The sequence below is a fragment of the Lolium perenne genome, chromosome 7 (genome assembly GCF_019359855.2).
Source record: "Lolium perenne isolate Kyuss_39 chromosome 7, Kyuss_2.0, whole genome shotgun sequence".
Classification (NCBI taxonomy): Eukaryota; Viridiplantae; Streptophyta; class Magnoliopsida; order Poales; family Poaceae; genus Lolium; species Lolium perenne.
Genome location: NC_067250.2, coordinates 120,486,838 through 120,512,475, shown reverse-complemented (window position 1 = coordinate 120,512,475; position 25,638 = coordinate 120,486,838). Strand labels below are relative to the sequence as shown.

Here is a 25,638-nt window from a genome sequence, read left to right as displayed (position 1 = left end):
GACCGGGGTCCACAGTTCACTAGTGGTGTCTCTCCCATAAGATAAATAGCATGTTGGGTGAACAAATTACAGTTGGGCAATTGACAAATAGAGAGGGCATGACAATGCACATACATGATATGATGAGTATTGTGAGATTTAATTGGGCATTACGACAAAGTACATAGACCGCTATCCAGCATGCATCTATGCCTAAAAAGTCCACCTTCAGGTTATCATCCGAACCCCTTCCAGTATTAAGTTGAAAACAACAGACAATTGCATTAAGTATGGTGCGTAATGTAATCAATAACTACATCCTCGGACATAGCATCAATGTTTTATCCCTAGTGGCAACAGCACATCCACAACCTTAGAACTTTCTGTCACTGTCCCAGATTTAATGGAGGCATGAACCCACTATCGAGCATAAATACTCTCTCTTGGAGTTAAGAGTAAAAACTTGGCCAGAGCCTCTACTAATAACGGAGAGCATGCAAGGTCATAAACAACACATATATAATAGATTGATAATCAACATAACATAGTATTCTCTATCCATCGGATCCCAACAAACACAACATATAGCATTACAGATAGATGATCTTGATCATGTTAGGCATCTCACAAGACCCGACAATGAAGCATAATGAGGAGAAGATGACCATCTAGCTACTGCTATGGACCCATAGTCCAGGGGTGAACTACTCACTCATCACTCCGGAGGCGACCATGGCGGTGAAGAGTCCTCCGGGAGATGATTCCCCTTTCCGGCAGGGTGCCGGAGGCGATCTCCTGAATCCCCCGAGATGGGATTGGCGGTGGCGGCGTCTCTGGAAGGTTTTCCGTATCGTGGCTCTCGGTACTGGGGGTTTCGCGACGAAGGCTTTAAGTAGGCAGAGGAGATAGGTCAGGGGGCGTCACGGGGGCCCCACACGCTAGGGCCGCGCGGGCCCCCCTTGGGCCGCGCCGCCCTAGTGTGGCGGCGCCCCGTGGCCCCACTTCGTCTTCCCTTCGGTCTTCTGGAAGCTTCGTGTGAAAATAGGCCCCTGGGCGTTGATTTCGTCCAATTCCGAGAATATTTCCTTACTAGGATTTCTGAAACCAAAAACAGCTAAAAACAAAGAATCGTTCTTCGGCATCTCGTTAATAGGTTAGTACTGGAAAATGCATATATATGGCATAAAGTATGCATAAAACATGTAGATATCATCAATAATGTGGCATGGAACATAAGAAATTATCGATACATCGGAGACGTATCACGGGGCAGTTCTTGAAGGGCGGCAGCCTCCTTTCGCCCGCCGGGTCGGAGACGTCCTTCAAGTAGAAGAAGCCCCCTGACCAATACCGCACGGATTCGTGGCGGTCGGTATGGGGGTAGACGCGGCCAGGGCGGAGCATGAAGGTGATGGACCCGCATGTCGCCAACTCAGAGGTTTGGCGGATCTTCTCCTTCTTGACAGAGAAATAGTATTGGAAAAGAGAGAGTTCGGGAGGTACCCGGAGATGGCCCTCGCACAGAGTGACGTGGTTGCTGATCGCTAACACGCTGTTCGGTGATATGTTGTGGGGTTGAAGCCCGTATACCTTCAGGATTTCCGAGAAGAAATCTGAAGGCGGAAACGAAAAGCCTCGCTCCACCAGCGCCTTAGTCAGCACCATCTCGTCATCCTGAGGGGCTGGAGCCAAGGAGTTCGGAACTGTTTGCCAGCTTCCGGGTTGCAGGAAACCTTCCGCCTCCAAGTTCTTCAGCTCCATTTCAGTGGTGGTGCAGGGCCACCATTTCCCTTTGGCTTCGGAGTCTCGTTGACGAGCCTTGGATTTCTTGGCGGCGTTTTCTTCCGCCTTCTGCTCTGCCTGCTCCGCCCCGGAGGTTTTCTCTGGGTTAGCAGAAGTGCCCTCGGCGTCCTTACCGGAATCCTTAGTGGGATCCAGTTGGACTAGGACGAAGGGAGGAGGGGCGGAGGAGAGGGGCGTTGCCATGATTGGATCGGAGCTCGGAGGCGGAGTCGCAGAAGACATCTGAAGACAAAGAAGTGGCGAAAAACATGGCTTAGTCGGATCCACATCGTCATCTTAAGGATCGTCCCTACCAACTACGGCGGAAGGTTGAAGCTCGAGAACTCACCGTGATGGATTCCGCGGTGGTCGGAGTCGCCGGTGGCGAGGATTTCGCGCGGTGGCTCGCCGAAGTTAAGAACTCGATGAACTGTGCGGTGGTGAAATCACTCCGGCGAGACTCCGGCGGATTTTCCGGCAGACTCCGGCACAGCGGAGGAGGAGCTCGCGGGCGGCGCTTCGCAGAGAGGTGAAAGAGGGGGTGAATGGGAGGTTTAGGGTTGACGGTGGATATTTATAGGCCGCGGGGAGGAGATTCGTGCTCCGCATCCTATGGTCAGAATGCAAGCGTCGCGCCGTTGGATGCGTGGCACGTGTCCAAACCCTAAACGGTAAAAATGGCTAAGGATAAGTTACCGCCCAAATCGCGCGAAAATGGCGCCAGAATTGGCGGAACCGTTTGAGTCTTTTAAGATTCCGGGTAATCGCGGGAAGATAAGCAGTTCTCGTTCGCAAGCAGGGGAGTAACCCGGAGACATGTCTTGAATTGTCGATGGATGAAGTCCCGCAGGATGGGAATATTTTCCGACTAAAGGTTGGGAAGAAAAGGAAGCGTGAAGTTGGAGTTCTTCAAGTTTCTCCGCGTTACCAACATTGCCAGAGACCATGAGGCGCTAGCAAGGCGGAAATAGGAGGTGAAACTCGGAGAACTCTGGGGGCTACTGTTGTGGGTATACTTCATGGGTGTACCATCGACAGTGCCTAGATCCGGCAAGCCCGGGTGGCCCACAGATGGTGATGTGGCATGTGTCCCATCGGGCGGCCCAGTTGTTGTTGATCCTGAAGGATGAAGTCCGGCCCAGGAGAAGGGAGCCTGATCCGACCGACCTCAGGAGGAACCCGGATCCACGAAGGCCCATTAGGAACCCGGATCCGGTACGACGTACAAAGGGAGGCGTATCCTTGACGTGCACGATAAGATATTGTACCGTAGTTAGGCAACCTGTATCCGGCTAGGACTCTCCATCTAAACCCTAGATCCGTGCGCCTTTATAAGCCGGATCCCAGGAGCCCTAGAGGCACAACCACAACTCATTGTAACATCGCGAAAGCGCCCAGATAATTCCAGACAAGCAGCAGTAGGCCCTGTCATCGTGCAGGTGTTCCGAAGCTGGGTAAATCGCGTACCACCGTCCCGTGGCCCCTACTTCTTCTCCCCCTCGTGAGGATCCCTCCTCCGGGATACCGTCGATTAGGCAACGACAGCCGCCATGGCAGAACCCATCTCGGGGCTCTTCCCGGCACCCTACCGGAGGGGGAAATCATTGCCGAAGGCATCTACATCGCCATGCCCGCGTCCGAAGTGATGCATGAGTAGTTCATCCCTGGACTATGGGTCCATAGCAGTAGCTAGATGGTTGTCTTCTCCACTTTGTGCTTCATGTATAAATCTTGTGAGCTGCCATACATGATCAAGATCATCTTTATGTAATCCTACATATTACGTTTGCTGGGATCCGATGAATATTGTATACTATGTTGAGATTGATTATATATTCATGTCATATGTTATTTGTGATCTTGTGTGCTCTCTGTTGCTAGTAGAAACTCTGGCCAAGTGGACACTTGTGACTCCAATAGGGGGTATTTATACTCGATAGTAGGTTCATGCCTCTAGATTTCTGGAAGAGGGACAATAACTTCTAAGATTGTAGATGTGATGTTGCTACAAGGAAGAAAACAACAATATTTTATCCGAGGGTAATTCTATTGTTTACTTTACACACATTTCTTAATGCGATAATCTATTGCTTGCAACTTAATACTGAAAGGGGTTCGGATGATAAGTAGAACGTGGATTATTAGTCATAGACGCAGTTGGATTACGGTCTATGTATTATGTTGTAATGCCCAATCAAATCTCATAGTAATCATCTTATCATGTATGGTCGATATTCTGTCAATTGCCCAACTGTAATTTGTTCACCCAACATGCTATTTATCTTTATGGAGAGGCACCTCTAGTGAACTGTGGACCCCGGTCCTGTTTCCTTTACTGATAAATTCTACTGCAATCATGTTCTGTTTACTTTCTGCAAACATCTCTTTCCACTCGATACGTCTAATCCTTTGTGTTCAGCAAACCGGTGAGATTGACAACCTCACTGTAAGTTGGGGCAAAGTACTTTGGTTGTGTTGTGTGCAGGTTCCACGTTGTTGCTGACTCCGGTAGTGCGCCCTGCCACTAGTCAGCTAGCAACACCTTCAGAAGTCACGCCTTTCTCCTACTGGTCGATTAAATCTCGGTTTCTTACTGAGGGAAAACTTGCTATTGTGCTCACAATACCTTCCTCTTAGGGTTCCCTAATAGTGTGAAGTCAGCGTTACGATAAGCACCATCACTTGACGCGAGGATCTCAAATGTGAAAACATATCGTAATTTCTACTTACGGTTTCAAGATATTTCATTTTAAAAAACGAATCTAGAAAATAAAGGAAAAACTAACACACCCCAATCCCCTCTGTCTGCTCTCTCCTCTCTCATCCCCACATTGCTTCCCCATGCAACACATGGTGAGGGATTTTCTAGCACCACAACGCGCCACTTGTCGCGTGCGGAGGAGTTGTCTTCCCTTCGCGAAGGTCGGCATTTTTCTAACGATTTCACATACCTTTTTGCGAATCATAAAATCTCAGTAATCTTTGGAAGGTGCATACATGGAAATTCAGGCATAAAATTGTCTACGACTCACCAAAAAAGGAAAGCAAGATATTTGTTAATTTTAAAAAATCAGTTCTCTTCTCATGCAATGTGCATGCAAATATTTCAAAATATATCTACGATAACAGGTCAAAGCCGACAATACAGACCAATCAGTTGCACAATCTTGATACCTCATCGTACGGCCACAATGCAAGGAGCCCATGCTCTTTTGGCACTAAATTTGTCCTGGCTTATTTTCTTGTTTTGTTCCTCTGGTATCACCATTATCTTCAGCGAGTACAATTAGATCATTTCTAATATATATATATATATATATATATATATATACATATACATATATATATATATATATAATTTTAGATGGCTTTTAACAACCAGAGCTCACTAAATTTGGCCTGGCTTATTTTTCTTGTTCTGTTCCTCAGGTACCACCATTATCTTCAAGGCGAAGAAAGTTTCATCATTGCTATTCCTTGGTGACACCCAACCACGATCCTACACAGATTAATCAGTACTTCATCAGGTTATTATCAGTTATTTTAAACATGTTTCCGTAAAATTAAGACTATATAATTGAGGATGGCACAAAAACATGGAGGAGTATTTGAAAGTTTACTACATGATGAGCAACATTGCCAAGATCATCAAACACGATTAATATATAACATGTACCATAAAGGTGAAGTCGAGATGCATCATCAAACATTATTAATTACCAAACTAGATAAAGGATAAGAAATTCATTATCTATTACCTTCTTGAGCCCTCTATACATCCCACATCATAAACTGCACCAAGGTTGAAATCAATTATGTTCTCAAGCCTGTAATGATAGAGATGCCCCATGCACTGTTAATTAGTACTCGAGTAATAAGAAATAAAAAATACTAGCACTAGATCCCTTTTGCATGTTGAAAATAAATCTATGTATCTATGTAGCCATAAGGTCGGACAAATTGAAGCAGTACACACTTGTAGGTAGTAGAGTTCCATATGCGTATGGTCCCGTCAAGTGAACCTGTAATTAGCACTGGAAACTCCGGATGCAAATTGACGGTACTGATATGATCGGCATGGCCTTCTAGCTTATCAACACATATTTTCATCCCCGCTTTCCAGATCTGGTTCAACAACAAGAACAAATTAACAGAGGACCAAACATTAATGTTAATGGGAATTCAGAGCAAGATTGATTTAAATGTATAGTCTGTGTCAGTGTAGTTGAAAGTGTATTTATCAAGGGAGCAGGGACTAGTGTACATACCTGTGCAGTCCTATCCTTGCAGCCTACGATCAGATGCTGCTGATCACGTCGTGTGAAGTAATCAACACAGAGCAGGCTTTCAACACTCCCCTCTAATTTCAAAGTAATGACGTTACCAGGGTCATCAGAAGAAATACTCCAGATCTACCATTAATTAAATCCGATTATAAGTGCATATAAAAAGATAATCTAGATATTAAAAAATACACAAATATAAATAGAAGAAAATTATAGCCAACCTTGACCGTGCCATCCCAGGAAGCACTAGCGAAACTGTCCTTGTCCTTTGGGTTATACGTTACCTGTGTCACTCTGTCAGTGTGCCCCTGAAATGTTCGGGTGCATTTCCAGTCCTTATTCCAGTCCCAAAGCTTAATCATGTGATCATCGTCATCAGATGATGATAGCACAAATGAATCTGTCGGATGCACAGCCAATGTTGTGATACAACTATTATGAGCATCAAAGCTCTTAAAATATGTGTCTTGTTCGTAACTGTACACATGGATGTCCCCATTTCTATCACCGGCAACGAGCCATTTCTCTCGTACAATAAATTTAGCTGCATGAACTGTGTGTGGCCAACAAAATAAATTTATGAGAAATATTAAGACGTGCTCCCACTTGTATGGTTTACTGTAATAACTGTGACATGTGGGAAGGCAAACGTGAACGATTAGTCAAGTACACAAACATTAAGCACACTTGCCTGGTTCATATGCCACTAACTGAAAGGTGTTCATCATCTCCAGCTGCATGCATTCCCGCGAAAGTTCATGAATGGTAACTTGAGTCAGTTTGAATATACACATGCATGCTAGTATCATTGACACCAAATTTGGACCCACCGTGTTCTTGTAGTAGTTCCAAAGACGAAGGCTCCCAACATGATTAGTTGTCATGATCCTTCATGCATATACATGTAGGATGAATTAACATATATACACATAGATATTATATCCACTTTACACTTTAACGACTTTGTTTTGCTTTATCGTTTGAGATATTATCTTGATTATTGTAGGATACTTGAACAGCACAGAAACATCATCGTAGCATGCTAATTTTGCTTATATACCATCTTATTCCAGTTTACCAATATAAAGGGGTATATAGCGAAAACATTGTACATGGCAGTATTTTTTTAATGCAATTCACTTTGGAGTATCTTGTAATCAGTAATAGAGATAGTAAAGTTGACTTAAAAAATGCACATACAAACATACAAAGGTATATAAGACATGCTAGTGGGAGTACATAATTACTTTGGTACACACCACCATTTTCCGTATTAATTAGGTAGAGCACACGAACACGCTCACCATGGCTCCGTTGGATGCACATCTATGAATAAAACTTGCTGAGCATGGGGCATTCCTATAATCTGAAAGATTCAAGGCCAACAAAAGATGGATTGTTAGATTAATAAAAAAGATTGATCCAAAAAGAAAAACAAATAAAAGACTGAAGGTGATCGATCGAGATGCTAGAAGCCTGCCAGATCACTCAAGGAAAGAGAAATAAAACCGAAACGAAGCCATATATGCAGAAACAAAATAACCAATAGGAGAAGTTTTTGATGAGTAAAGTTAATCTAAGATTTCTTATCAGTCAACCTGCAGACTTCTAATTGCCACAGAAGATGTGACATGATCAGCTTGTCTTCTTTGTTTTTTTTGTGGAGGCCCATGATCATCTAGTTGATAACAACGAACCTTCAACGTTACCTCTTGCACCTCATCGCGTGTCGCCTTCTCTTTGGCTTTCTTAAAGAAGTTTCTGTACTGGACCAAGACGGAATCTTTCTCAACATCCCTAAGGTCGTATTGTCCCACCATGACGCTATACAGTGTGAAGAAGTCGCTGCAGTCCAACAGCGGCGGTGGCTGCATGATCTTATTGGGCATCATTGTGAGAGTGAGGGTGTAGGTGCACCTTGGTGGCACAATGCCACAGAGTGGCTTCTTTGTCAAGTACCTCTTGGGCCTGTTAGCCACAAGCATGAATGCGACTTGATCGTCTCCCCTATTGTTAAGCTCCAGTGTGCAGGAGATCATGGCTTTCTTGTTTGATTCGAACGACATGAATGGGAGGAAGCAGAGCTCCATGGGGTGGACGTCAAGCAACTCGCAGTTAATCAAGGTTTCTGTCTCATTGATCATATTAAGGATATTGGTGATGGCAGGTCTCCTGTATATTTCATGCTCCACACAACTCAACCCTATCTCCAAGCATTTCTTAACTTGTTGGCAATAACCTTCAACTGACGTGACATGCACTGTTTTCTGTAGCCTCTCCCTCCATTCTTCATGTGCCTACAGAATTTGATAAAAGAGTACATACCACCAAATTAATATACAACATTAACACAGTTCATGTCAGTGTAACAAATGACCAACTTACCTCCTCGATAAACTGCATAGAAGAAATATGATGAAGGTTCATATCAAGAAACCCCAATCTGGTCCCAGTCATCAGTTCTATGGCTATAACACCCAGGCTGTATATGTCAAACTTTTTCGTGACTACCTGTCTTTGAACGAATTCTGGAGGCATGTATCCACTGCATAGCGATACAAGAAGTATTACATTTATTGTCAGTTTAAAGCATATGGATCAAACACTACGTACAAGGGAAAGAGTGCATAGCTAGGGTAGGGCATTTATTGACAGTGACATCATCAAGATTTTCGGGATGGATTCGAAGTTGCAAAATATCAATCAAATAAACCTAAAATTGATGTTGTGGCAGCTCAAGAGTTTAGGATGAGCGTTCAAATAATAGTGTTCTATGAAATAAGCCAAACAAAGTAAAATGAATAACCAATAGAAAGAAGACACGTTACACATTTCACGGAAAAAGAGATGGGTAAGAATATGACACATTTTTATTCTTAATGGGTTTTATAAAAAAAAAAGATGAAATATGAACAACATTTCATTATTTTAAGGAATTTTTATAAGATCAACAGTAGTAGACCTCACGACCTTGCTGACAAAGCTCAAGACGGTAAGCCTCCTTACAATTTGTGACAAAATCGGGTTCCTATTATTATTATTATTATTATTATTATTATTTAATTTTCAGTACATGAGTAATGCAACCACTTAACTACTTATTTGTTGTCAAACCCTGTGGGTGTAGATCGTCTGTGCTCCTGCCCTTTTCTTCATTAAGGAATCTTGGGATACCGAAATCGCCTATTTTTGGTATCATGTTCTCATCCAGCAATATATTTCTAAGTTTTAGATTCGTGTGGATGATAGGATTTTTCAATCCCTCATGGAGGTGTTTTAAACCCTCACATATGCCTTTAAATATTCCATACCGTGTCTGCCAATCAAGTCCACAACTTATTTCTGTAAAAGTACACAAAGGTTGTATATAAATTATTAGTTTATTTTTGAAAAATATAGCCAAATAATATATCATGTTGCAGTGTCATATATACCTGAAATGTACTGATCAAGGGATCCATTTGAAAAATACTCGAAGCACATCGCCATATGCATGCGCTGACAATATAAATATCTTCCCCCGAATGGCACAACACATTCTTTTCTTTCCAAGCTGTAGCCAACTAATTGTACGATATTCTGATGATGGACATTCATGAGTGTTACAAGTTCTCGCATGTCAGTGTGCTTAAATCTTCGTAAGACACGCACCATCCTTACAGCAATGAGTTGTCCATTCCCGTAGACTCCCTATTTATTAATTTAGCATGCCGATCTTATCACCAAGCACTTAAAATAGTCGAAGTTAACTTGCGTAAAGCTGAGGGTACGAAAGAATTGGTTGAAGCAAAGCTAGCTCTCAGACAAGCCAGGATACAAATCGATGTGGATCCCCCATCCAATTGAAGACAATCCAATGGTTTATAGTTGATACAAAGAAAAAGAGAGCTAGCTGATTCTTTTTTTTTTTTGCGAATGAGAGAGTTAGCTGATTCTTAGTATGACCAGAGGCATGACTACGTTATTTTAATAGTGTCTGACAATATAAATCCTGACCATACCTTGTAAACATTTCCGAACGGCCGTTGACCAAGTAATCGCTTGTAAGAGAAATCATTAGTGAGGCTTTGCAGTCTGTTGAACGGCATAGCCTGAGGCTCCACAGGCTTAAACTTGGGTACACGGTGATCTTGTAATTGTTGTCATTAGAAATAGAGAATGAACTTATACGAAACTAGTCCACGATCAAGTTTTCTAGTTAAACTAAGATAAGCCTGCTAGCATGCATGCACTAACCTGAAGAAGGTGCGCGGATGTTGATGTTGTTGACCTCAGAAGGAAGGGTGTACTCTATGTTGTCTTGATATAACTGTAATATAGAAGAACCAGGTAAGCATACATATAGATATTTCAAACTACTCATGTGTATGCAATATCTTATTCTACTCGTTGGCCACCACAGATAGCTAACCACCAAACCAACCAACCATGGCGAAACCCAGCACTCAGTCCCGCATCATAAAATTTCCGTGAAGCTAGATCTCGGGAACATGAATTGATGATCATGTGAGTTAGTTAATAAAGTAATACAAGTACATTATAGAAAACTCCTACACCCATCAAAAGTAATACCAATTAAATAAATAATAGTAATACAAGTACCCACATGTACTTGTAATACAAGTACATTCTAGAAAACTCTTACACCCAACAAAGTAATACAAAGTACATACAACAGTAATTACTTCATAAAGTAAAATAATTTTGTATTACTTTTGTGGAATCATGGACCAACAAATGTAATACCAATTACACTCAACCTCTGCACAAACAAAAGTAATATAAAATTGATATAGTTGGATTTCTTATTTAAAAGGAATTTCTAGATAAGACTAAAATTCGTATATGTCAGTGTGGTTGAACCTGTTCATTTTGCATCCCTCGTTCACCAATTATTGTTTCAGTCTCATTCAAACTTGAAATGATATCATTTATAGTAGGCCTTTCTTGTCGGTTTGTCTTCAAGCAATCTAATGCTATCTCAATGCATATTTTCACCTGGTTGCAGTATACTTCGATTGAAATGTGATTCGTTTCGCACAACCTTTTTCTCCAACTTTCATGTACCTCAAATATTGGATTCTGATTCAGTGTTTCCCATAACCTTTTTCTCCAACTTTCATGTACCTCAAATATTGGAACTAAAGTTAGAGTGATACAACAAATAGATGTTAACATAACATTTTGTTGATGTTGGAACTGACAAATATACAAACTTATACTTACAAGCTGAACAAACTTCCGGGTTGTCATCTCAACAATTGAATTGTAGCCTCCATATCCGGTCATTATCTTTACTATGATAACACCCAAACTGAATATGTCAAACTCTCTTGATACTATTTGATGCTTTATATACTCTGGTGGCCAATATCCGCTGTTATGTATGTATGGCATAAACTATTATTCAGCAGACTAGAAACCCAAAATCAAATAGGTGTCAAGAATTCATGAATTGCTAGGAGTACCATTTATAGTTGGATTCTAGAACAAATATACAAAGTAAATATGAAGTGTCTAGAACAAAAAAAAAGAATTCTAGATCAAGTAAAAAAGTAAATATGAATTCTACTCCCTCTGTCCATAAAAGGATGTATCAACTTTATCAAAATTTGAATTTATCTACACCCATTTTAGTATATAGATACATCTAAATTTGTCTAAAGTTAAGACATCTTTCTATGGACAGAGGGAGTATAATAAATATACAAAGTAAATCAAATCTAGGATCATTTATAGTTGGATATTAAGGTGGGATATTTTGATTTATCATTATCTGAGTTTAGACACCCACTAACATAATATTTCTTATTTTAACGAAGGAAAAAATCTAAAAACCAGAACTATAGTTTGGGATTCATTTTTAACCCGACTCTCCAAAACCCTTTAATTTTTCGGATTTTCTATGTCTCGTTCAATCGAGTTAAGGTGACTGAGATATAAGAAAACCCCTTAATTTTAACACTCCACTATTTACACTGTCCAATCTCACCTCTCAGATGGTTTTGCATGTGGTTTAGTCCAATCAGACTGCACACTGGCGTCCATGTAAGTCAACATATTGGTCAAACGTTAAAACTGAAGAAACATGGATTGAAAGTGGATGATATGGAAAGATGGAGAGAGTCATGTTAAAAAAATCGAACTCATAGTTGTTTGAAAGATCTAAAAAAATCCTTAACATTTTTAAGCTTTTCAGAATTTAAGAACATACAATGACCCAGACGGCCAGACCCAACTTCCGGATTGGATTCTTACCATGTACCTACGGAACTTATCATCTGATTTGTGTTTTCTTCACCAAAGAGCTTTGATAAACCGAAATCTGCAATTTTCGGCATCATATTCTTATCTAACAGTATATTATCGGGTTTTAAGTCGAAATGCATTATTGGGGACTGCACTCCCTCGTGGAGATATTTTAAGCCATTACAAATCCCTTTGATTATTCTGTAACGTGTATGCCAGGTAAATCCCATACATTCATCTGCAACAAAGCAAAGAAAAGGAGTATGCTAAAAAATGTAATCTGAAGAATAATTATTTACGCGCTAAGCAAAATACACATGCACGAGAGGGCAGCAACTTAATTACCAGAAATATGCTTGCTTAGGCTACCATTATGTACATACTCAAAGCAGAGCGCCATACGCAAACGCTCAGCAGTAACGTGTTTCCCTTCGAACACCACAAGTTCTTCCTCCGATTCATTGCAGAAGCCCACTAACTCCACAATATTTGGATGCTTGAGGCCCCTTAGATTGTCGAACTCTTTGTGAAATTCTGTGTCATCCAATCCTGAAAAGTTATGTAGTACCTTCACGGCAATCTCTCCACCGTTCTCAAGGACACCCTGTCATCGTATATTGTTAATACTCAACATTCTGCTTGTGATATAGCTGTCATGATAATGTACAATTGTAGAAACTGCAAGCAATAATATGATTTGCTCCGTCTAGGCATCTTCAAAGTACATCTTCTTTTTTATGTAAGTTGAAGTAATGAATATGAAATGGCAAAATTGTGGCTACTTTTATATGAAATATCCATCAATACATGATGTGAGCATGTGGCAAATTCATCTATGCCACTCTACACTAAACATTTTGCATGGGTTGTAGAATAAAACCATACATCTTACCTTGTAAACTGTTCCGAATCCACCACTCCCAAGTATTCGATTCTTATGAAAATCATTTGTGATCTGCTTTAGAAATTGGTACGGTAGTTTGGATGGTTCATCATGTCCCTTGTTCTCCATGCTACGGCTGTTGGTGCCAAAAATAAAAGCTCTTGCATAAGAATAAATGACAAAAAACATCATATTTGGGGCATAATTACCACGTTTATCCTGATTCACATGAACACAACTTTTGAGGCTGGTTTGTGACACGCAGCACTGGTTCTGTGATTAGCTCGGTTCAAAACTTTTTTGACAGCTTGTGAAAATCCAAAGGCAGTTTCTCCACGGTATCATTTTGCGAGAAAGCCCCAAATCTTATTTACGTACCACATATGGATCCTCCTCAATTTCCCCAATTAGAAAACTGATGAATGAAGAGAAAAATTCTCCCGACTTGCAAGAATGGAGCAGCGAGCACCATCTGTTAAGAATTTTATAATTTACCACACTTTGTTTTAAACTTGTATTATTTGTCACATGACCAGCATATATCAGTGACTACGACGGGTGGTGATCATGTAATAGTTATGTAATAACGAAAAGTTTTAAACCTTGTGCGTGTTCTCGCTGCAGTGGCCGAGGCAGGCTCATATTCGACACTGCGGAGAGCCGGATCCGTGCTGGATGAGATCACGGTTAGGCATTGTTTGGTACTAGAGTGTTTGTGGGGATTAACGGGAATAATACTCTAGAGTATTAGATGAATCCCTAGTGTCACCCAATCTCCACAAAATCCCATCTGCAATCCACTAGGTAGGGGTAGAGTATTGGGATTGAAAAAAATACACTAGGATTTGGGAAAAAGTGGGGATAAGCGGGAATTCAACTCGCTAATACTCTAGCACCAAACATGGTATTTAAAATAAGTGGGGATTCGAAATTTGGCTGGGATTTCTCCTAAAACTCTAGAACCAAACGGCCTTAAGGAGTGGGATCACAACGGCCTCCTCCCGTCGACGCCGCCGCCCGAAGATGCGTCAGAGGAAGGAGGACCGATTTGCTTGAGGCTGGACCACAACCGCGCCGCCGCTCTTCTGCAGCCTGGGAGCTTAAGCCACGCCTACCTACGTGACCACGGGGTGACAGTGACACCGGGCAGATGTGCATGGTCGTGCTCGTTCGCCGACGGCCGGTGGTGGCACGCTAGATGGGACAGGTCGCGTCGCCGGAAGATCCACCCGTTAGCCCTCGAGAGAACCGAGCGGCGCGCCAGCTAGAGGAGAGCAAGGCTGGTGGGCGAAGATGGGGCGCTGGAGCCTGGAGCTGCGGCTGGCTGGAGTTGGAGGCGGCCGTCGACATCGGCGCGGCGAGCGGGTGGCCTCGTTCAGTGAGGAGGCCGGTGCAGGCGGGCGTGCATAGGGAGCTCGGCCATTAGCGCGCCGGAGACGGGTTAGAGGAAGTCCTCCGGCGGAGCTCTCCTGTATCCCCTCTGCACACGAGGTCGTTGCCGCGCCGTCCATCATGGAGGAGTCCGCCTCTCCGAGCTGCTCCCTGACAAGCCGCCGCGGGGATGGAACACCGTCGGCCGGCCAGCCGCCACGACCTCGAGGCGGACCTGCACCTCATCGACGACTTCACTGCCACGGGGGGCCCTTCCGGTACGACGCCAGACGCAGCGTCATACGCCTGCTGCAGTTGCGGAAGGGCAACGTCAAGGAGTACGTCGAGCGCGCCAGGGACCTCGTCGTCGACCCCGTCGCACCGGCCGACGTCGGCTGGAGCATGGCCTATGGTAACTGCGTTGTCGCCAGCCCGACGGAGCGCGGGGAAGGCGGCGGAGGTGAAGGCCGCGGCCCAGGGCGGAAGCTGGAGCCGACCCACCCGGGCGGCAGGAGGTTGAAGTAAGCCAAGCGGCGGCGGCCCTTGAGGAGGATGTGGTGCGCCTTCAACACACCAAAGCCATACCTTGTCCTCCAGTCTACTTGGGTCCGCCTCACTGGGGTTCCAGAAGATCTGATCGAGCGTGAGCGGCTGATGGTGGCCTTTGGGATGGTGGGCAGGGCTATTGATGTTGACGACCTCTCTATCTTGAAGAGGGAGACTGAGCCGATTCGGGTGCGATTCCAATGCCGCTATCCAGACCGTATCAAGGGCTCGGTGCAAGTGTTTGTCAATGGCGAAGGCTTCACCGTGGGGGTTCAGGCGGAGCATGCTCCGAGGGGTGGGAATGGTGGGGGGGCTGGGGACCCGCCGCCGCCACCACCTCGCGATGACAGGGAGGAAGACGACTCGGATTACTTATCTTCAGATGGTGAGTGGAACAAGCACGGGAGGAAGATGAAGGACAAGGACCAACGGGCCGAGCCGGGGCTCGGGGCTGCGCCGGCGGATGGGTCGGGTCCGGCGGGGGCCAAGACGGTCGCCATGGGGCTGCTGGGTCCTGGAGCGCCCCTACAAGTGCTCGTGCAACATACTGGTGTGCCAATGGGGGTTTTAATCAATACGGTACCAATCTCGGAGTGGCCATTGAATCCCTCCCGTTTCAGCTGGACAAGAACGATGAACTCAAAGGAGTGGAGAAAGAGAGGACTACTACGCCTGCAGGGACTATGGGCCTGATTACGAGGGTAGGGGACCCGTCATTGTCTACAGACACCACCTCACAGATCACTGATCCTGTCCCATCCTGGGTGGATGTCAGCCAAGTGATGGAGGGACATCCGGAGAGGATGGACATGACAGGGGCTAGGAGGCCCAGGGGACCGACTCTGTGATGTTGGAAGATGACACGGTCTCGGTGGACAATGCCGTGGTGCAGCCACGGGACGACCTACACAAGGCTCTGAGGGAGACGGCTCCGGTAGCGCAGGGTCGACGCTCCAAGACCATCGCCTAGTCCAGGAAGAAGAAGTCTGCGACTCCCGGGATGCCGGTCCGCAAGAGTTCGAGGAACACTGGAATGAGGGCGTCCACACCGATCCTTGAGAGGGCTATGAAGCGTGCGGAGGCGAAGGGGCTGGACGGCGTCGGTGAATGTTAATGTTGATGTATTAGTGTGGTACTTGCTTTCCAGGTCCGTGTGCTGTTGCGTGTGCTGTAGGCGCTGGAGGTACCAGTAGGTTTGGGTTTCATGCGTGTGTGGTGTGGATCTTGATCTTTAACCTGGATGTTTGTGGCTTTATTAATTTAAAGCTGGGCTTTATGCCTACTGTTTAAAAGGAGGATGTGGTGCGCGGTGGGGAAGCGGCGCAAGCGCCGGCCGGGGAGGCGGCGAGGATGTTGCGGACGGCGAGGGAGACGCGGGTGGCAGACTCAGCGCGGTGCCAGGAGCGGCAGACGAAGGAGGCGACACTACGGTCGCGCGGGGTGGCGAGGAACTGGAGCACGGTTTGGAGGATGTTGTCGAGCACTCGAGCACCTGGTCCGGCGGCGGCGTGGCGCACGGCCGCTTGGGCGGGGTCTGGTCCTTTTCCTCCTCCGACATGGTGCGCACGGAGGAGTGCGCGGAGGGGGAGGCGGCGCTGTATAGATTGAAATCCGGCTTCATCGGCATGGGCATCCGCCGCCCGCTGTCGTGGAGGTGGGATCTTGGCTAATGAAGGTGGAGTCGGCGCCACCCCCACCGCGGCCTGCGCCCGGAGCCCTCCGCCACGCGAGCTAGCCGTGGCGGCAATGGCAATGGAGATGAAGGGCGCGCGCGGGAGGAGGCGCTGTCGGTTGGCATCGGGGCGGCGTGCTTGAGACCGGCAAGGAGGAAGCGTTGAGGACTGCCAGGAAGTGCGCTGGAGAGAGACGGCGAGCGGGTGGTGGTGTGAAGTCGAAACAGAAGGATGGGGAAAGCAGTTCCGACGGGAGGAGGTGAGGGAAGTTAATAGCCAAGTTAATGCTTGTGTCAGACATAATGGAAATAGACTTCATATACGTAACAAGAATACATATGTTGATACACACGTGGTGCCTCTTTATTGGCTGCGTATTCATCCTCGGGAGTACCCGGGTTCCGATCGGCATTTTCGGTGTCACGACTTGAAAACAACGGGCCAAGCTCCTTCCAGGGTGTAATTAGACTAATATTTGTGCTTAATATAGCTTAATGATAAGATAACGACTGAGAGGTGGCCATTGTCACATTGGATGACAAACTGGTGGGGGGGGGGGGGGATCTTATTATCTATATCAATAAAGTTATTGCAAGATATAATATGAGTGAGTTCATTGCGGCGGTGGCCGGGAAACTAAAACATATTCACTCATCATTACAAGCTGAAACTGAAGCTTGTGCAGCTGCAACTAAAGGAGCAGCATCTTTGGGTTTTCATCGTGTTGTTTTCGAATCTGATTGCTAGATTTTGGTGAATGTGTTGAAGAACGGGAGTTACGATCTATCTGTTATGGGTGTCCTTATCTGTGAAGGTAGAACCGTTTGCACTGCTTCCTTTGAATCCTACGAGTTCAACTACTGTCCTTGTTCATGTAATAATGTCCTCGTTCATGTAATAAAATTGCACGTGAGCTAGCTCAACATAGCCTGTGCGCTGATGATGAGTGTGTTGGATGGGGCGATAGTGCCCCAGACTTCGTATCTGTTATGGTGACCAGTGAGATCGCCGAGTCCTCTGGTTAATGGATCTCCATTTTCCTCCTCCGCTATGGCTGCCGGCCTAGTCGCCTGCACGTCGTCGACCTCGTTCCCCTGCGCGCCGTCGGCCTGCTCCCCGCACACCTCCCACCCACGCTGACCTCCCGCCGGAGCTCGTCCTCAAACGCGATCTCTACCTCTCCTACCTCCTCCTCATCCCGCCGCGAGGGCACCATGGCTCGACCTCCGCGAGTGTGCCTCCTAGCCTCTCCATCGATGTTGCGAAGTTAGGGCTGGTGTTACCGGTGATACGATTTTAGGACCGAAGTCCTAGCTCCCTCGGCGCCCGTCGTTGCTGGAGGCTACAACTGGTGCTTCCAACAATGGCGAGCCATGTTTCCGGGGACGGTAGGTCGTGGTGCCACCAGCTACGGAGGATGCTACCAACCAAGGGGAATGGTGCTGCCAGGTTACGTTGGTTGTGCTGTCCCGCGGCAATGGTGGTGCATCCACCGGCTACGGCAGATGCCGATGCTGCAAAGAGCGAGTGTGAGAGTTGCAATTGGTCTGCGGCGATGCTGCAACTTGCGAGCGGCGGAGCTGCAAACGGTTACCTACGGTGCTAAAAACAGTCATCAACGATGTTGCAAACGGTTAGCGCTGGTGCTTGATACGTCTCCAACGTATCTATAATTTCTGATGTTCCCTGCTTATATTATACCAATTGCTACATGTTTTATATGCACTTTATATCATATTATGGTATTTATTGGACTAACCTATTAACAAGATGCCACGATCAGCTTCGTTTATTATGTCCGTTTTATTGCGTAAAAGGCCCAAAAACCAAAGTGCTCGGAAAAATCCGGAAAAATCATAGAAATTCTATTTCGCCGTAAGACTCACGGAGCCGTAAGGGCCGGGCGTAGGAGGCCCAGGGCCTCCTCCCCATCAGCCGGCGCGGCCAGGAGGGGGGCCGCCCCACCCTATGGTGTGGGACCCTCGGGACTCCACCGACGCTGCCCTTTCGCCTATATAATCCATCGCGACGAGAAAACCCGAAATCAATCAATCATATTCCAGAAAGACTCCAGGGGCGCCACCGCCATCGCGAAACCTAGTTTCAGGGGTCAGAAGTTCCTGTTTCGGCACGCTGCCGGGACGGGGAATTACCCCCGGAGTCATCTCCATCGACACCACCGCCATCTTCATCACCGTTGTTGTCTCCCATGATGAGGGGGGAGTAGTTCCCCCCCGAGGCTGAGGGCTCTACCGGTAGCTATGTGGTTCATCTCTCTCTCCCATGGTGTGTTCTTTATGTGATCATGAGCTTTGTATCACTATTAATCTATGTGCTACTCTAGTGATGTTATTAAAGTAGTCTATTCCTCCTCCATGATGTAAAGTTGACAGTGTGTGCATCATGTAGTACTTGGCGTAGGTTATGATTGTAATCTCTTGTGGATTATGAAGTTAACTATTACTATGATAGTATTGGTGTGATCTATTCCCCCTTTCATAGCTATTGTTGACAGTGTGTATGATATGTTAGTACTCAGTTTAAATTGCAACGGTATTGTCTTGGATTATGATTTGATGAGGATATCCTTATGAATGGTGTTTGTCAAGTACTTGATGAACTTTGAGCTGAGCTTTTGTAGCCACTACATGATTAGTGATTCCAATAGGAGAGTAATTCAGAGTAGCACAAGCGAAGAGAAGTTATTTATTTATGTGATCATTGTTGAGAGTGTCCACTAGTGAAAGTATGATCCCTAGGCCTTGTTTCTAAGCATTGAAACACCGTTTCCAACAAGTTCTGTTACATGTTCGCTTGCTGCCATCTTTATTTCAGATTGCAGATACTACTTATAATCATCCATATTACTTGTATTTCACTATCTCTTCGCCGAACTAGTGCACCTATACATCTGACAAGTGTATTAGGTGTGTTGGGGACACAAGAGACTTCTTGTATCTTAATTGCAGGGTTGCTTGAGAGGGATATCTTTGACCTCTACCTCCCTGAGTTCGATAAACCTTGGGTGATTCACTTAAGAGAAACTTGCTGCTGTTCTACAAACCTCTGCTCTTGGAGGCCCAACACTGTCTACAAGAATAGAAGCATGCGTAGACATCAGTGCTTCAAATGGTTAGCGGCGGTGCTGCATATAGTCTGTGGTGGTGCTACAAGAAGAAAGTGACGATGCTACAAGAAGCAAGTGACGGTGCTTCTAGCCGGAGTTGGGATCTTGTTGGCTCTCGGCTATGCACCGACGAGTAGATGACGATACAATAGTATACCTATTTTGCTACTTCAGTACAAAATTGTTGCTACAAGTTCTCCGACGAGGTCTCCGGCAAGGTAGGTTTAGCTTCACTAGCACAAAGTTTTTGCTACCAACACTTCGGTGAATCTCCAGCGAGATCTACGTTAGACTGGTTTTCTCTATTTTATTTCTAGGCGGACATTTTTTTTTGCTTCAATGAAGCAAAAACGAGACTTTTTTGCTATGACAAAGCAAATCCAGAATCCTATATAATTAAGAGCATCTCCACTCGTCCCCCCCCCCCCCGCCCCCCCGAAGGCCCTCACGACCACTTTTTTTCATCCGGACGGCGAAAAACGGCCCAGTCAGGCCCCCGGTTCCTCGTTTTGGTCCGGATTTGAGCTTATTTTCGTCCGGACTCCCCATGCCATCCTCGGTTTCCCGGGGGTCTCCCGGGGATTCCGGATGGAGCAAAACCAATCGCCCACGCTCACGTGTCTCCTCTTTCGTCCGGACTCCCCGGGCCATCCTCTTTTCCCCGAGAAACGCCGCTTGGAGAGCACACGACTGGAAATATACTGCCTCCCAGGCCAAATTTTCGTCCAATCCGGAAAATTTCGCCGGATTTGGCGTGAAGAGAGCCAACGAGTGGGGATGCTCTAAGTAGTTCATCCACGCTAACCTATTTCTAACATGCAAGCTGTGCACCTCATCAAAAGATCTTCTAAGCAATAATTGGCTGCCATGTCATGACTTTTTTTACCTCTACATGCAGTCCACATCATCGTGCGTTTCTATAAAAAAAAATTCCTACTTGCCAGCGACGCCCAAATTACATAGCCTGATAGTCTCTTGGTATCCTCCATTATTACCGCTCCCCTTCACATCCTCCACTATCTCCCGATCTGTCCTCTCCATAACCCCTTTATCTTCACCTTCCTCACGCGTCGCTAATACGAGCTCCCGACGCCATCCAGCATGTGGCCGTCCCTCTGTCTGTTCGTCATCCTCGGCTAGTTTTCATTTTCTGTTTCTATGTTTCAGTTTCTCAGTTCCCAGCAGACTCCTCACCATTAACCGTATCAGCACCCCATCCCCCGTCATCATGTATTATTGATGTGAAATCGGGACAGATCACAGATGATGCCCTATCGCAAGTCCCAACGAGGTCCATTGCTTCTCCTTCTCCAGATCAGTGAGATGTTGGTGTGCTGCGGTTGGAAAACAAAACTGGCAGGGCTTGAGGGGAACGAGTGAAATATTTGAGAGGAGCAGCATGGCCTGCACCGTGATATCGATAATTGATATCTGAACAGAGCAGGTTCCATCCGATCCATTCACCCTTATTTACTTTTTGCTTTGCCTTTGTTGTTCAAGTACGTCTTTCCGTCATCAGTTTATGTTATTGTGGGCGTATTCTTTTTTCCTAATGTAGGGTCGAGGGACTCGTACAGTTGGATGAAATCATCTTTTGGGATTTCTTAAACTGCTGACAGGTTAGTGCATATAACAAGCTGTTGCTGGACAAGATATGTGTAAGCACTACTGCTATATGTTAGCTAACCTCCATGTTGATATTGTCTTGCAGTTGCGTTACAAGTCCTAAGGTAAATATTCTTTGAATTTTATTTGCCCACCAAATTGATTTAATGATTTTTTATTTTTTTGTATATATATGTGCTAAGTGTGTAATTTATGTGTCGTTCTCCATTTTTCCATACTATTTATGCATTATGAGTTAAATCTTTTTAGTACTTGCCAATTCACTTTTCCATGGATGCCCCTTCAAATCAGAAAGTCGCTATAAAAAGTTCATTCAAATCAAGTTGCTGTCTATTGGATTGATGATGCATTTTTTCACCAAGTTTCAAATCGGTAAGGTGTGATACATCTTTTTCAGCAATCTGTAGCAACATCTAACAGCGGAACAACAAAGTTATTCCCACAGCACGGCACAAGGAGTCATGTCATGTTATCTTGATTCATTTTCTCTCTCTTGGGTGTGCAATGCTCTTTAGACAAACTACTTTCACCAAAGACGCCCTGTGGTCATCCATATATGTACCGACATCACCCTAGAAGACATCGTCAATGCTCCTCTACTGCGAGATCTACGTCATCAGGTAAAGCCACACCAGATCTACATAGAATATTTATTTGATATTAAAGCATCTCCATCGGTAGCCCTCAAATAGGCGTCGGCAGGGACGTCGACACCTCCGTTTGGGGGACGCCAGCACAGCATCCTCCATTTAGGAGCTGCTCCCATACCGGCGCCCCCAAACAGGCGGCCCCAATAGATTTTAAAATTCAAATACAAATTTGCGTTCGAACGAAATTTGTACAAATTTAACACGAATTCAAACTAAAATACTAAAAATAAACATCTAGCGGCGCGGGGAGTTGAAGATGCTGAAGTCCAGTTCGTCGCCTCTGGATGACCCAAAGGACTAGCTGTCGGCGCCGTCGCTCTCCTTCTCGTCGGCCTTCTCCTCCTTTGGCGTCGGCAACTCGGATGGTTCGGCGAGGTCGACGTAGTTGGCGCCATGGTCCCTGGCGGACCACACCGCCGCCTGCCGCGGGTCGATTGCGATGTGATGATAGTCCTCGTCGATGGAGCGGCCGATGATGAAGCTCTGGGTGGGGAACTCCTCCTCATCGCCGTCGCCACGGAGGGCCGCCTGCGGCTCGGCCTCCCCCACCATTTCTTCTTCGCCGGTGGAAGTGGTGGCAAGGTGTAATCCTCCTTGACGCGGGAGCGACGGCCCGACCCCGTCGTCCGATGAACCGGAGCAGAGGAGGCGCGTCGCGTCGTCGCGGATGACGATGCCTCCGAAAGGAGGCGCGGGCGCGGCCGAGCGCGTGCGTCCGACGGCGGACGATCCAGTGCGGGAGGTTCCGGACGCCGCGGTCCGTTCCGGCGCCATCTGCGTGGTAGGCGGCGGCGCCATGGTCACCGCCTGCGGGAAGTAGACCGGCTCTCGTTGCCCACGGTGGCATGGACGGTAGCCGTTCTCGCGGAGCGTGGCGTCGACGTCGTGGCCGTACCACAAGGCACGGCGGCCGACGGTGTTGAAGCGGCCGCCCGAGGGATTCGCCGTCCGCGCGAGCTCGCCGGCGCGCTCGCTGCCGAAGTGCTGTTCCTAGGACGGGCTGTCGAGGGCATTCTCCGGGTTGTCGAGGGCTTAACAGACCATCTTTGGTTGATGCTTATATGTCCCGTGGCAATTCGCGAGGTTTCATCTAGTTTTGCTAGAAACTAGACACGTGTGTGTCGCGCTGTGAATTTGGAGGCTGGGAGAACAATATCCTATGGAGGATTTCTAACGCTACCCAAACAACAAGCTTAGGAAAACGATGTTGCTGTCCATAAAAAAAATATTTTAGATTTATCTAACTATCAAATTTAGATAAATCTAAAATATCTTTGTATGGAAGGAGGAAGTAGCAAAGTATGATGTACTACAGTCCTTTCAATCTAGCATCACACAAAAACAGTTGCCGATGCAAAGAGAAATACTACTCCAGTAGAACTGTGTGAGATTTGTTGAAGGTATAACTGGTACCGCACGTGCAAATTAAGTTGCATAATGAAGATCTGTGCTAATCAGAACACATAGCTGGCTCTTCTTTCCAGATCTACCACACCTAAAAGTTGAGCAGTTGCTTCGCGAAGTCAAAGAGATGAAGATCAACGGCGCTAGACTGGGTGGATGCTAACAAGATAATTTCTTTCGCTACTACTCCGAAAGGCCCAAAAATAGTTACCGTATAAAGAGAAAATAGTGATAATTTTGTGAGGAAACTAGTCACAGAATGCAAAGGGACTCCTTTTCAGATCTAACATATGCCTTGATGACCGAAAGAAGGGCAGTAATTAAGCACTTAATTACCAGTTGGAGAGCAGCAGAGCACGCGATGTATGCAGATGAAGCCAACTTGTTTGCCCGGCCGGAGAGAAATAGCCAGAAATAATGGAGTGAGCAGCTTGGCCACCCTCTTGATGATGGGGAAGAACTGAAGAAGCCAAGAAGGATATGGATGGAACCAACATCAGATGAGATTAAAATATTGTAGAGACTGTCGTTTCTACTGCGAATCTTTTACTTGTTTACGATATATATAATACTACCTCCGTCCCAAGAATAAGGCGCACACGTATTCCAAGATGAACTTTGATCATAAAAATTGAGCAACAAAATTTTGGTTATATTATATGTAATTAGTATTGTTGGATTCGTATTGAAAAGCACTTTCTAATGATATTAATTTTATACAAATAATCTTTATATATTTGAAGTAATACTTAGTCAAACGAAAAGCACGTAAAACGAGGACGCCTTATTCCTTGAATCGGAGGTAGTATTGCACATTATTGATGTGGGGATGCTGGACGGCCATCTAGCTGCCTAGGAGATAGAGACGGACTAGTTTTGGATAGCCTTTTTTTCCAAAATAAAGCCATAACCCCACCCTATGCACTTTACAGAAGACTAGTGGCTGGAGCGCCCCATGGGGGCATGGGGCGCCTCCTTGTCGGTCCTGTGCGGCTCAAATTCGTTTAAATCATGATCCAAATTCTGTCTGTATCCATCCTTTAATTTTTTTGGCTGCATGGTCTTGCACCGCTCATGTGCATCCTGTGCCTTTCGGCTATATTCAGTCGCCCCATTCTTGCACCACGGTATTGCTCTTGAGAAAAATCCCTATTTGACACTTGTTAAAGTTTAAGTTCCTTATTTGGCCCTAAAAAACTTTTTCTTCCCTATTTGACATCCTAACTTCATTTTCTTCCCTGTATGACATTCTAGTGCATTTTGAGCCATAACAGTGTTAGCTAGGGACCTAAGATGACATTTTTGCCCCGTGAGTCAATATGTGACCAATTATTTTTACACATGCCAAAATTCACAGTACCATAATATATTTGGAGCAACCATTTGGATTTTGATACAGAACATACAGAAATGACTCATCTACCTAGATGTGACAGGATAAACAAAATTGCTCAGCAACCGGTACTGCTATCTGTTTCTCACACAATCCATGGATGAAAAACCAATCTCGGTCTGTGTCGATCTTGCCAGCCCCGTCGCTAACAGAAGCAAGAATAATAAGAGATCCCAGCCGCGTACGAGCCCCGAGGTTGAGCTCGCATCCGTGCCCAAACCTGCAGCCATGCCTCCTGAGCTCGCCGACGGAAGCACCACAACGGCGGCTTATCCCTGCGCTGCAGTGCCATTCGCCGCCGTGCCCGAGTCACCGTCCGGATCCCTGACTTGCCCGCGCTCCGCCACCGTGACCGGTCCGACCTGCACATCCCCTCCGCCCCTGCTGCGACCAGGTGGACTCCTATAGCTAGAGCCCCTGTCGCCCAATGTTAAGGGTCTGTTTGTTTGGGCTGCAGCTGTAGCTTGTGAGCTGTGAAAGAGCAGCTGCAGGAAGCAGCTGTTGAAAGCAGAGATTTGCGGTTTGGCAGGAGTGCTTTTTATGGCTGCAGCTGTTGGTTTTAAAAGTGAAATGTCTGAAATACCCCTAAGTGCCGAAGATGTAGTATAAATACAGATTTGAAACAAATTAGATATTTCTAATTAGTTTATTACATAATTACCATGTTTA

At 45.7% G+C, this 25,638-nt stretch overlaps 1 protein-coding gene and 1 long non-coding RNA gene across 3 annotated transcripts; one reads left to right on the top strand and one right to left on the bottom strand.

Annotated features, from left to right (window-relative positions):
* Positions 1-4,879: 4,879 nt before the first annotated feature.
* Positions 4,880-24,094, bottom strand: LOC127323797 (uncharacterized). Of its 2 annotated transcripts, XM_051351921.2 has the most exons (21): positions 23,913-24,094; positions 13,189-13,315; positions 12,642-12,900; positions 12,306-12,534; positions 11,274-11,424; positions 10,911-11,174; positions 10,284-10,356; positions 10,049-10,176; positions 9,482-9,737; positions 9,143-9,389; positions 8,433-8,592; positions 7,646-8,344; positions 7,352-7,413; positions 6,878-6,935; positions 6,739-6,781; positions 6,526-6,600; positions 6,269-6,447; positions 6,030-6,173; positions 5,738-5,886; positions 5,520-5,588; positions 4,880-5,260 (listed from the first exon to the last, which is right to left on the bottom strand). In XM_051351921.2, the coding sequence occupies exons 1-21, from the start codon at positions 24,071-24,073 to the stop codon at positions 5,206-5,208; spliced, it is 3,588 nt and encodes a 1,195-aa protein (XP_051207881.1). In that variant the 5' UTR covers positions 24,074-24,094; the 3' UTR covers positions 4,880-5,205. The 2 variants fall into 2 exon arrangements, with proteins under 2 accessions (XP_051207881.1, XP_051207880.1); XM_051351920.2 differs by having other exon boundaries at positions 4,881-5,260; positions 6,269-6,600.
* LOC127323798 (uncharacterized) lies at positions 20,875-22,257 on the top strand. The gene is made up of 3 exons (XR_007865962.2): positions 20,875-21,340; positions 21,455-21,515; positions 21,608-22,257. It is a non-coding gene; the product is annotated as an uncharacterized lncRNA (long non-coding RNA).
* Positions 24,095-25,638: the final 1,544 nt, after the last annotated feature.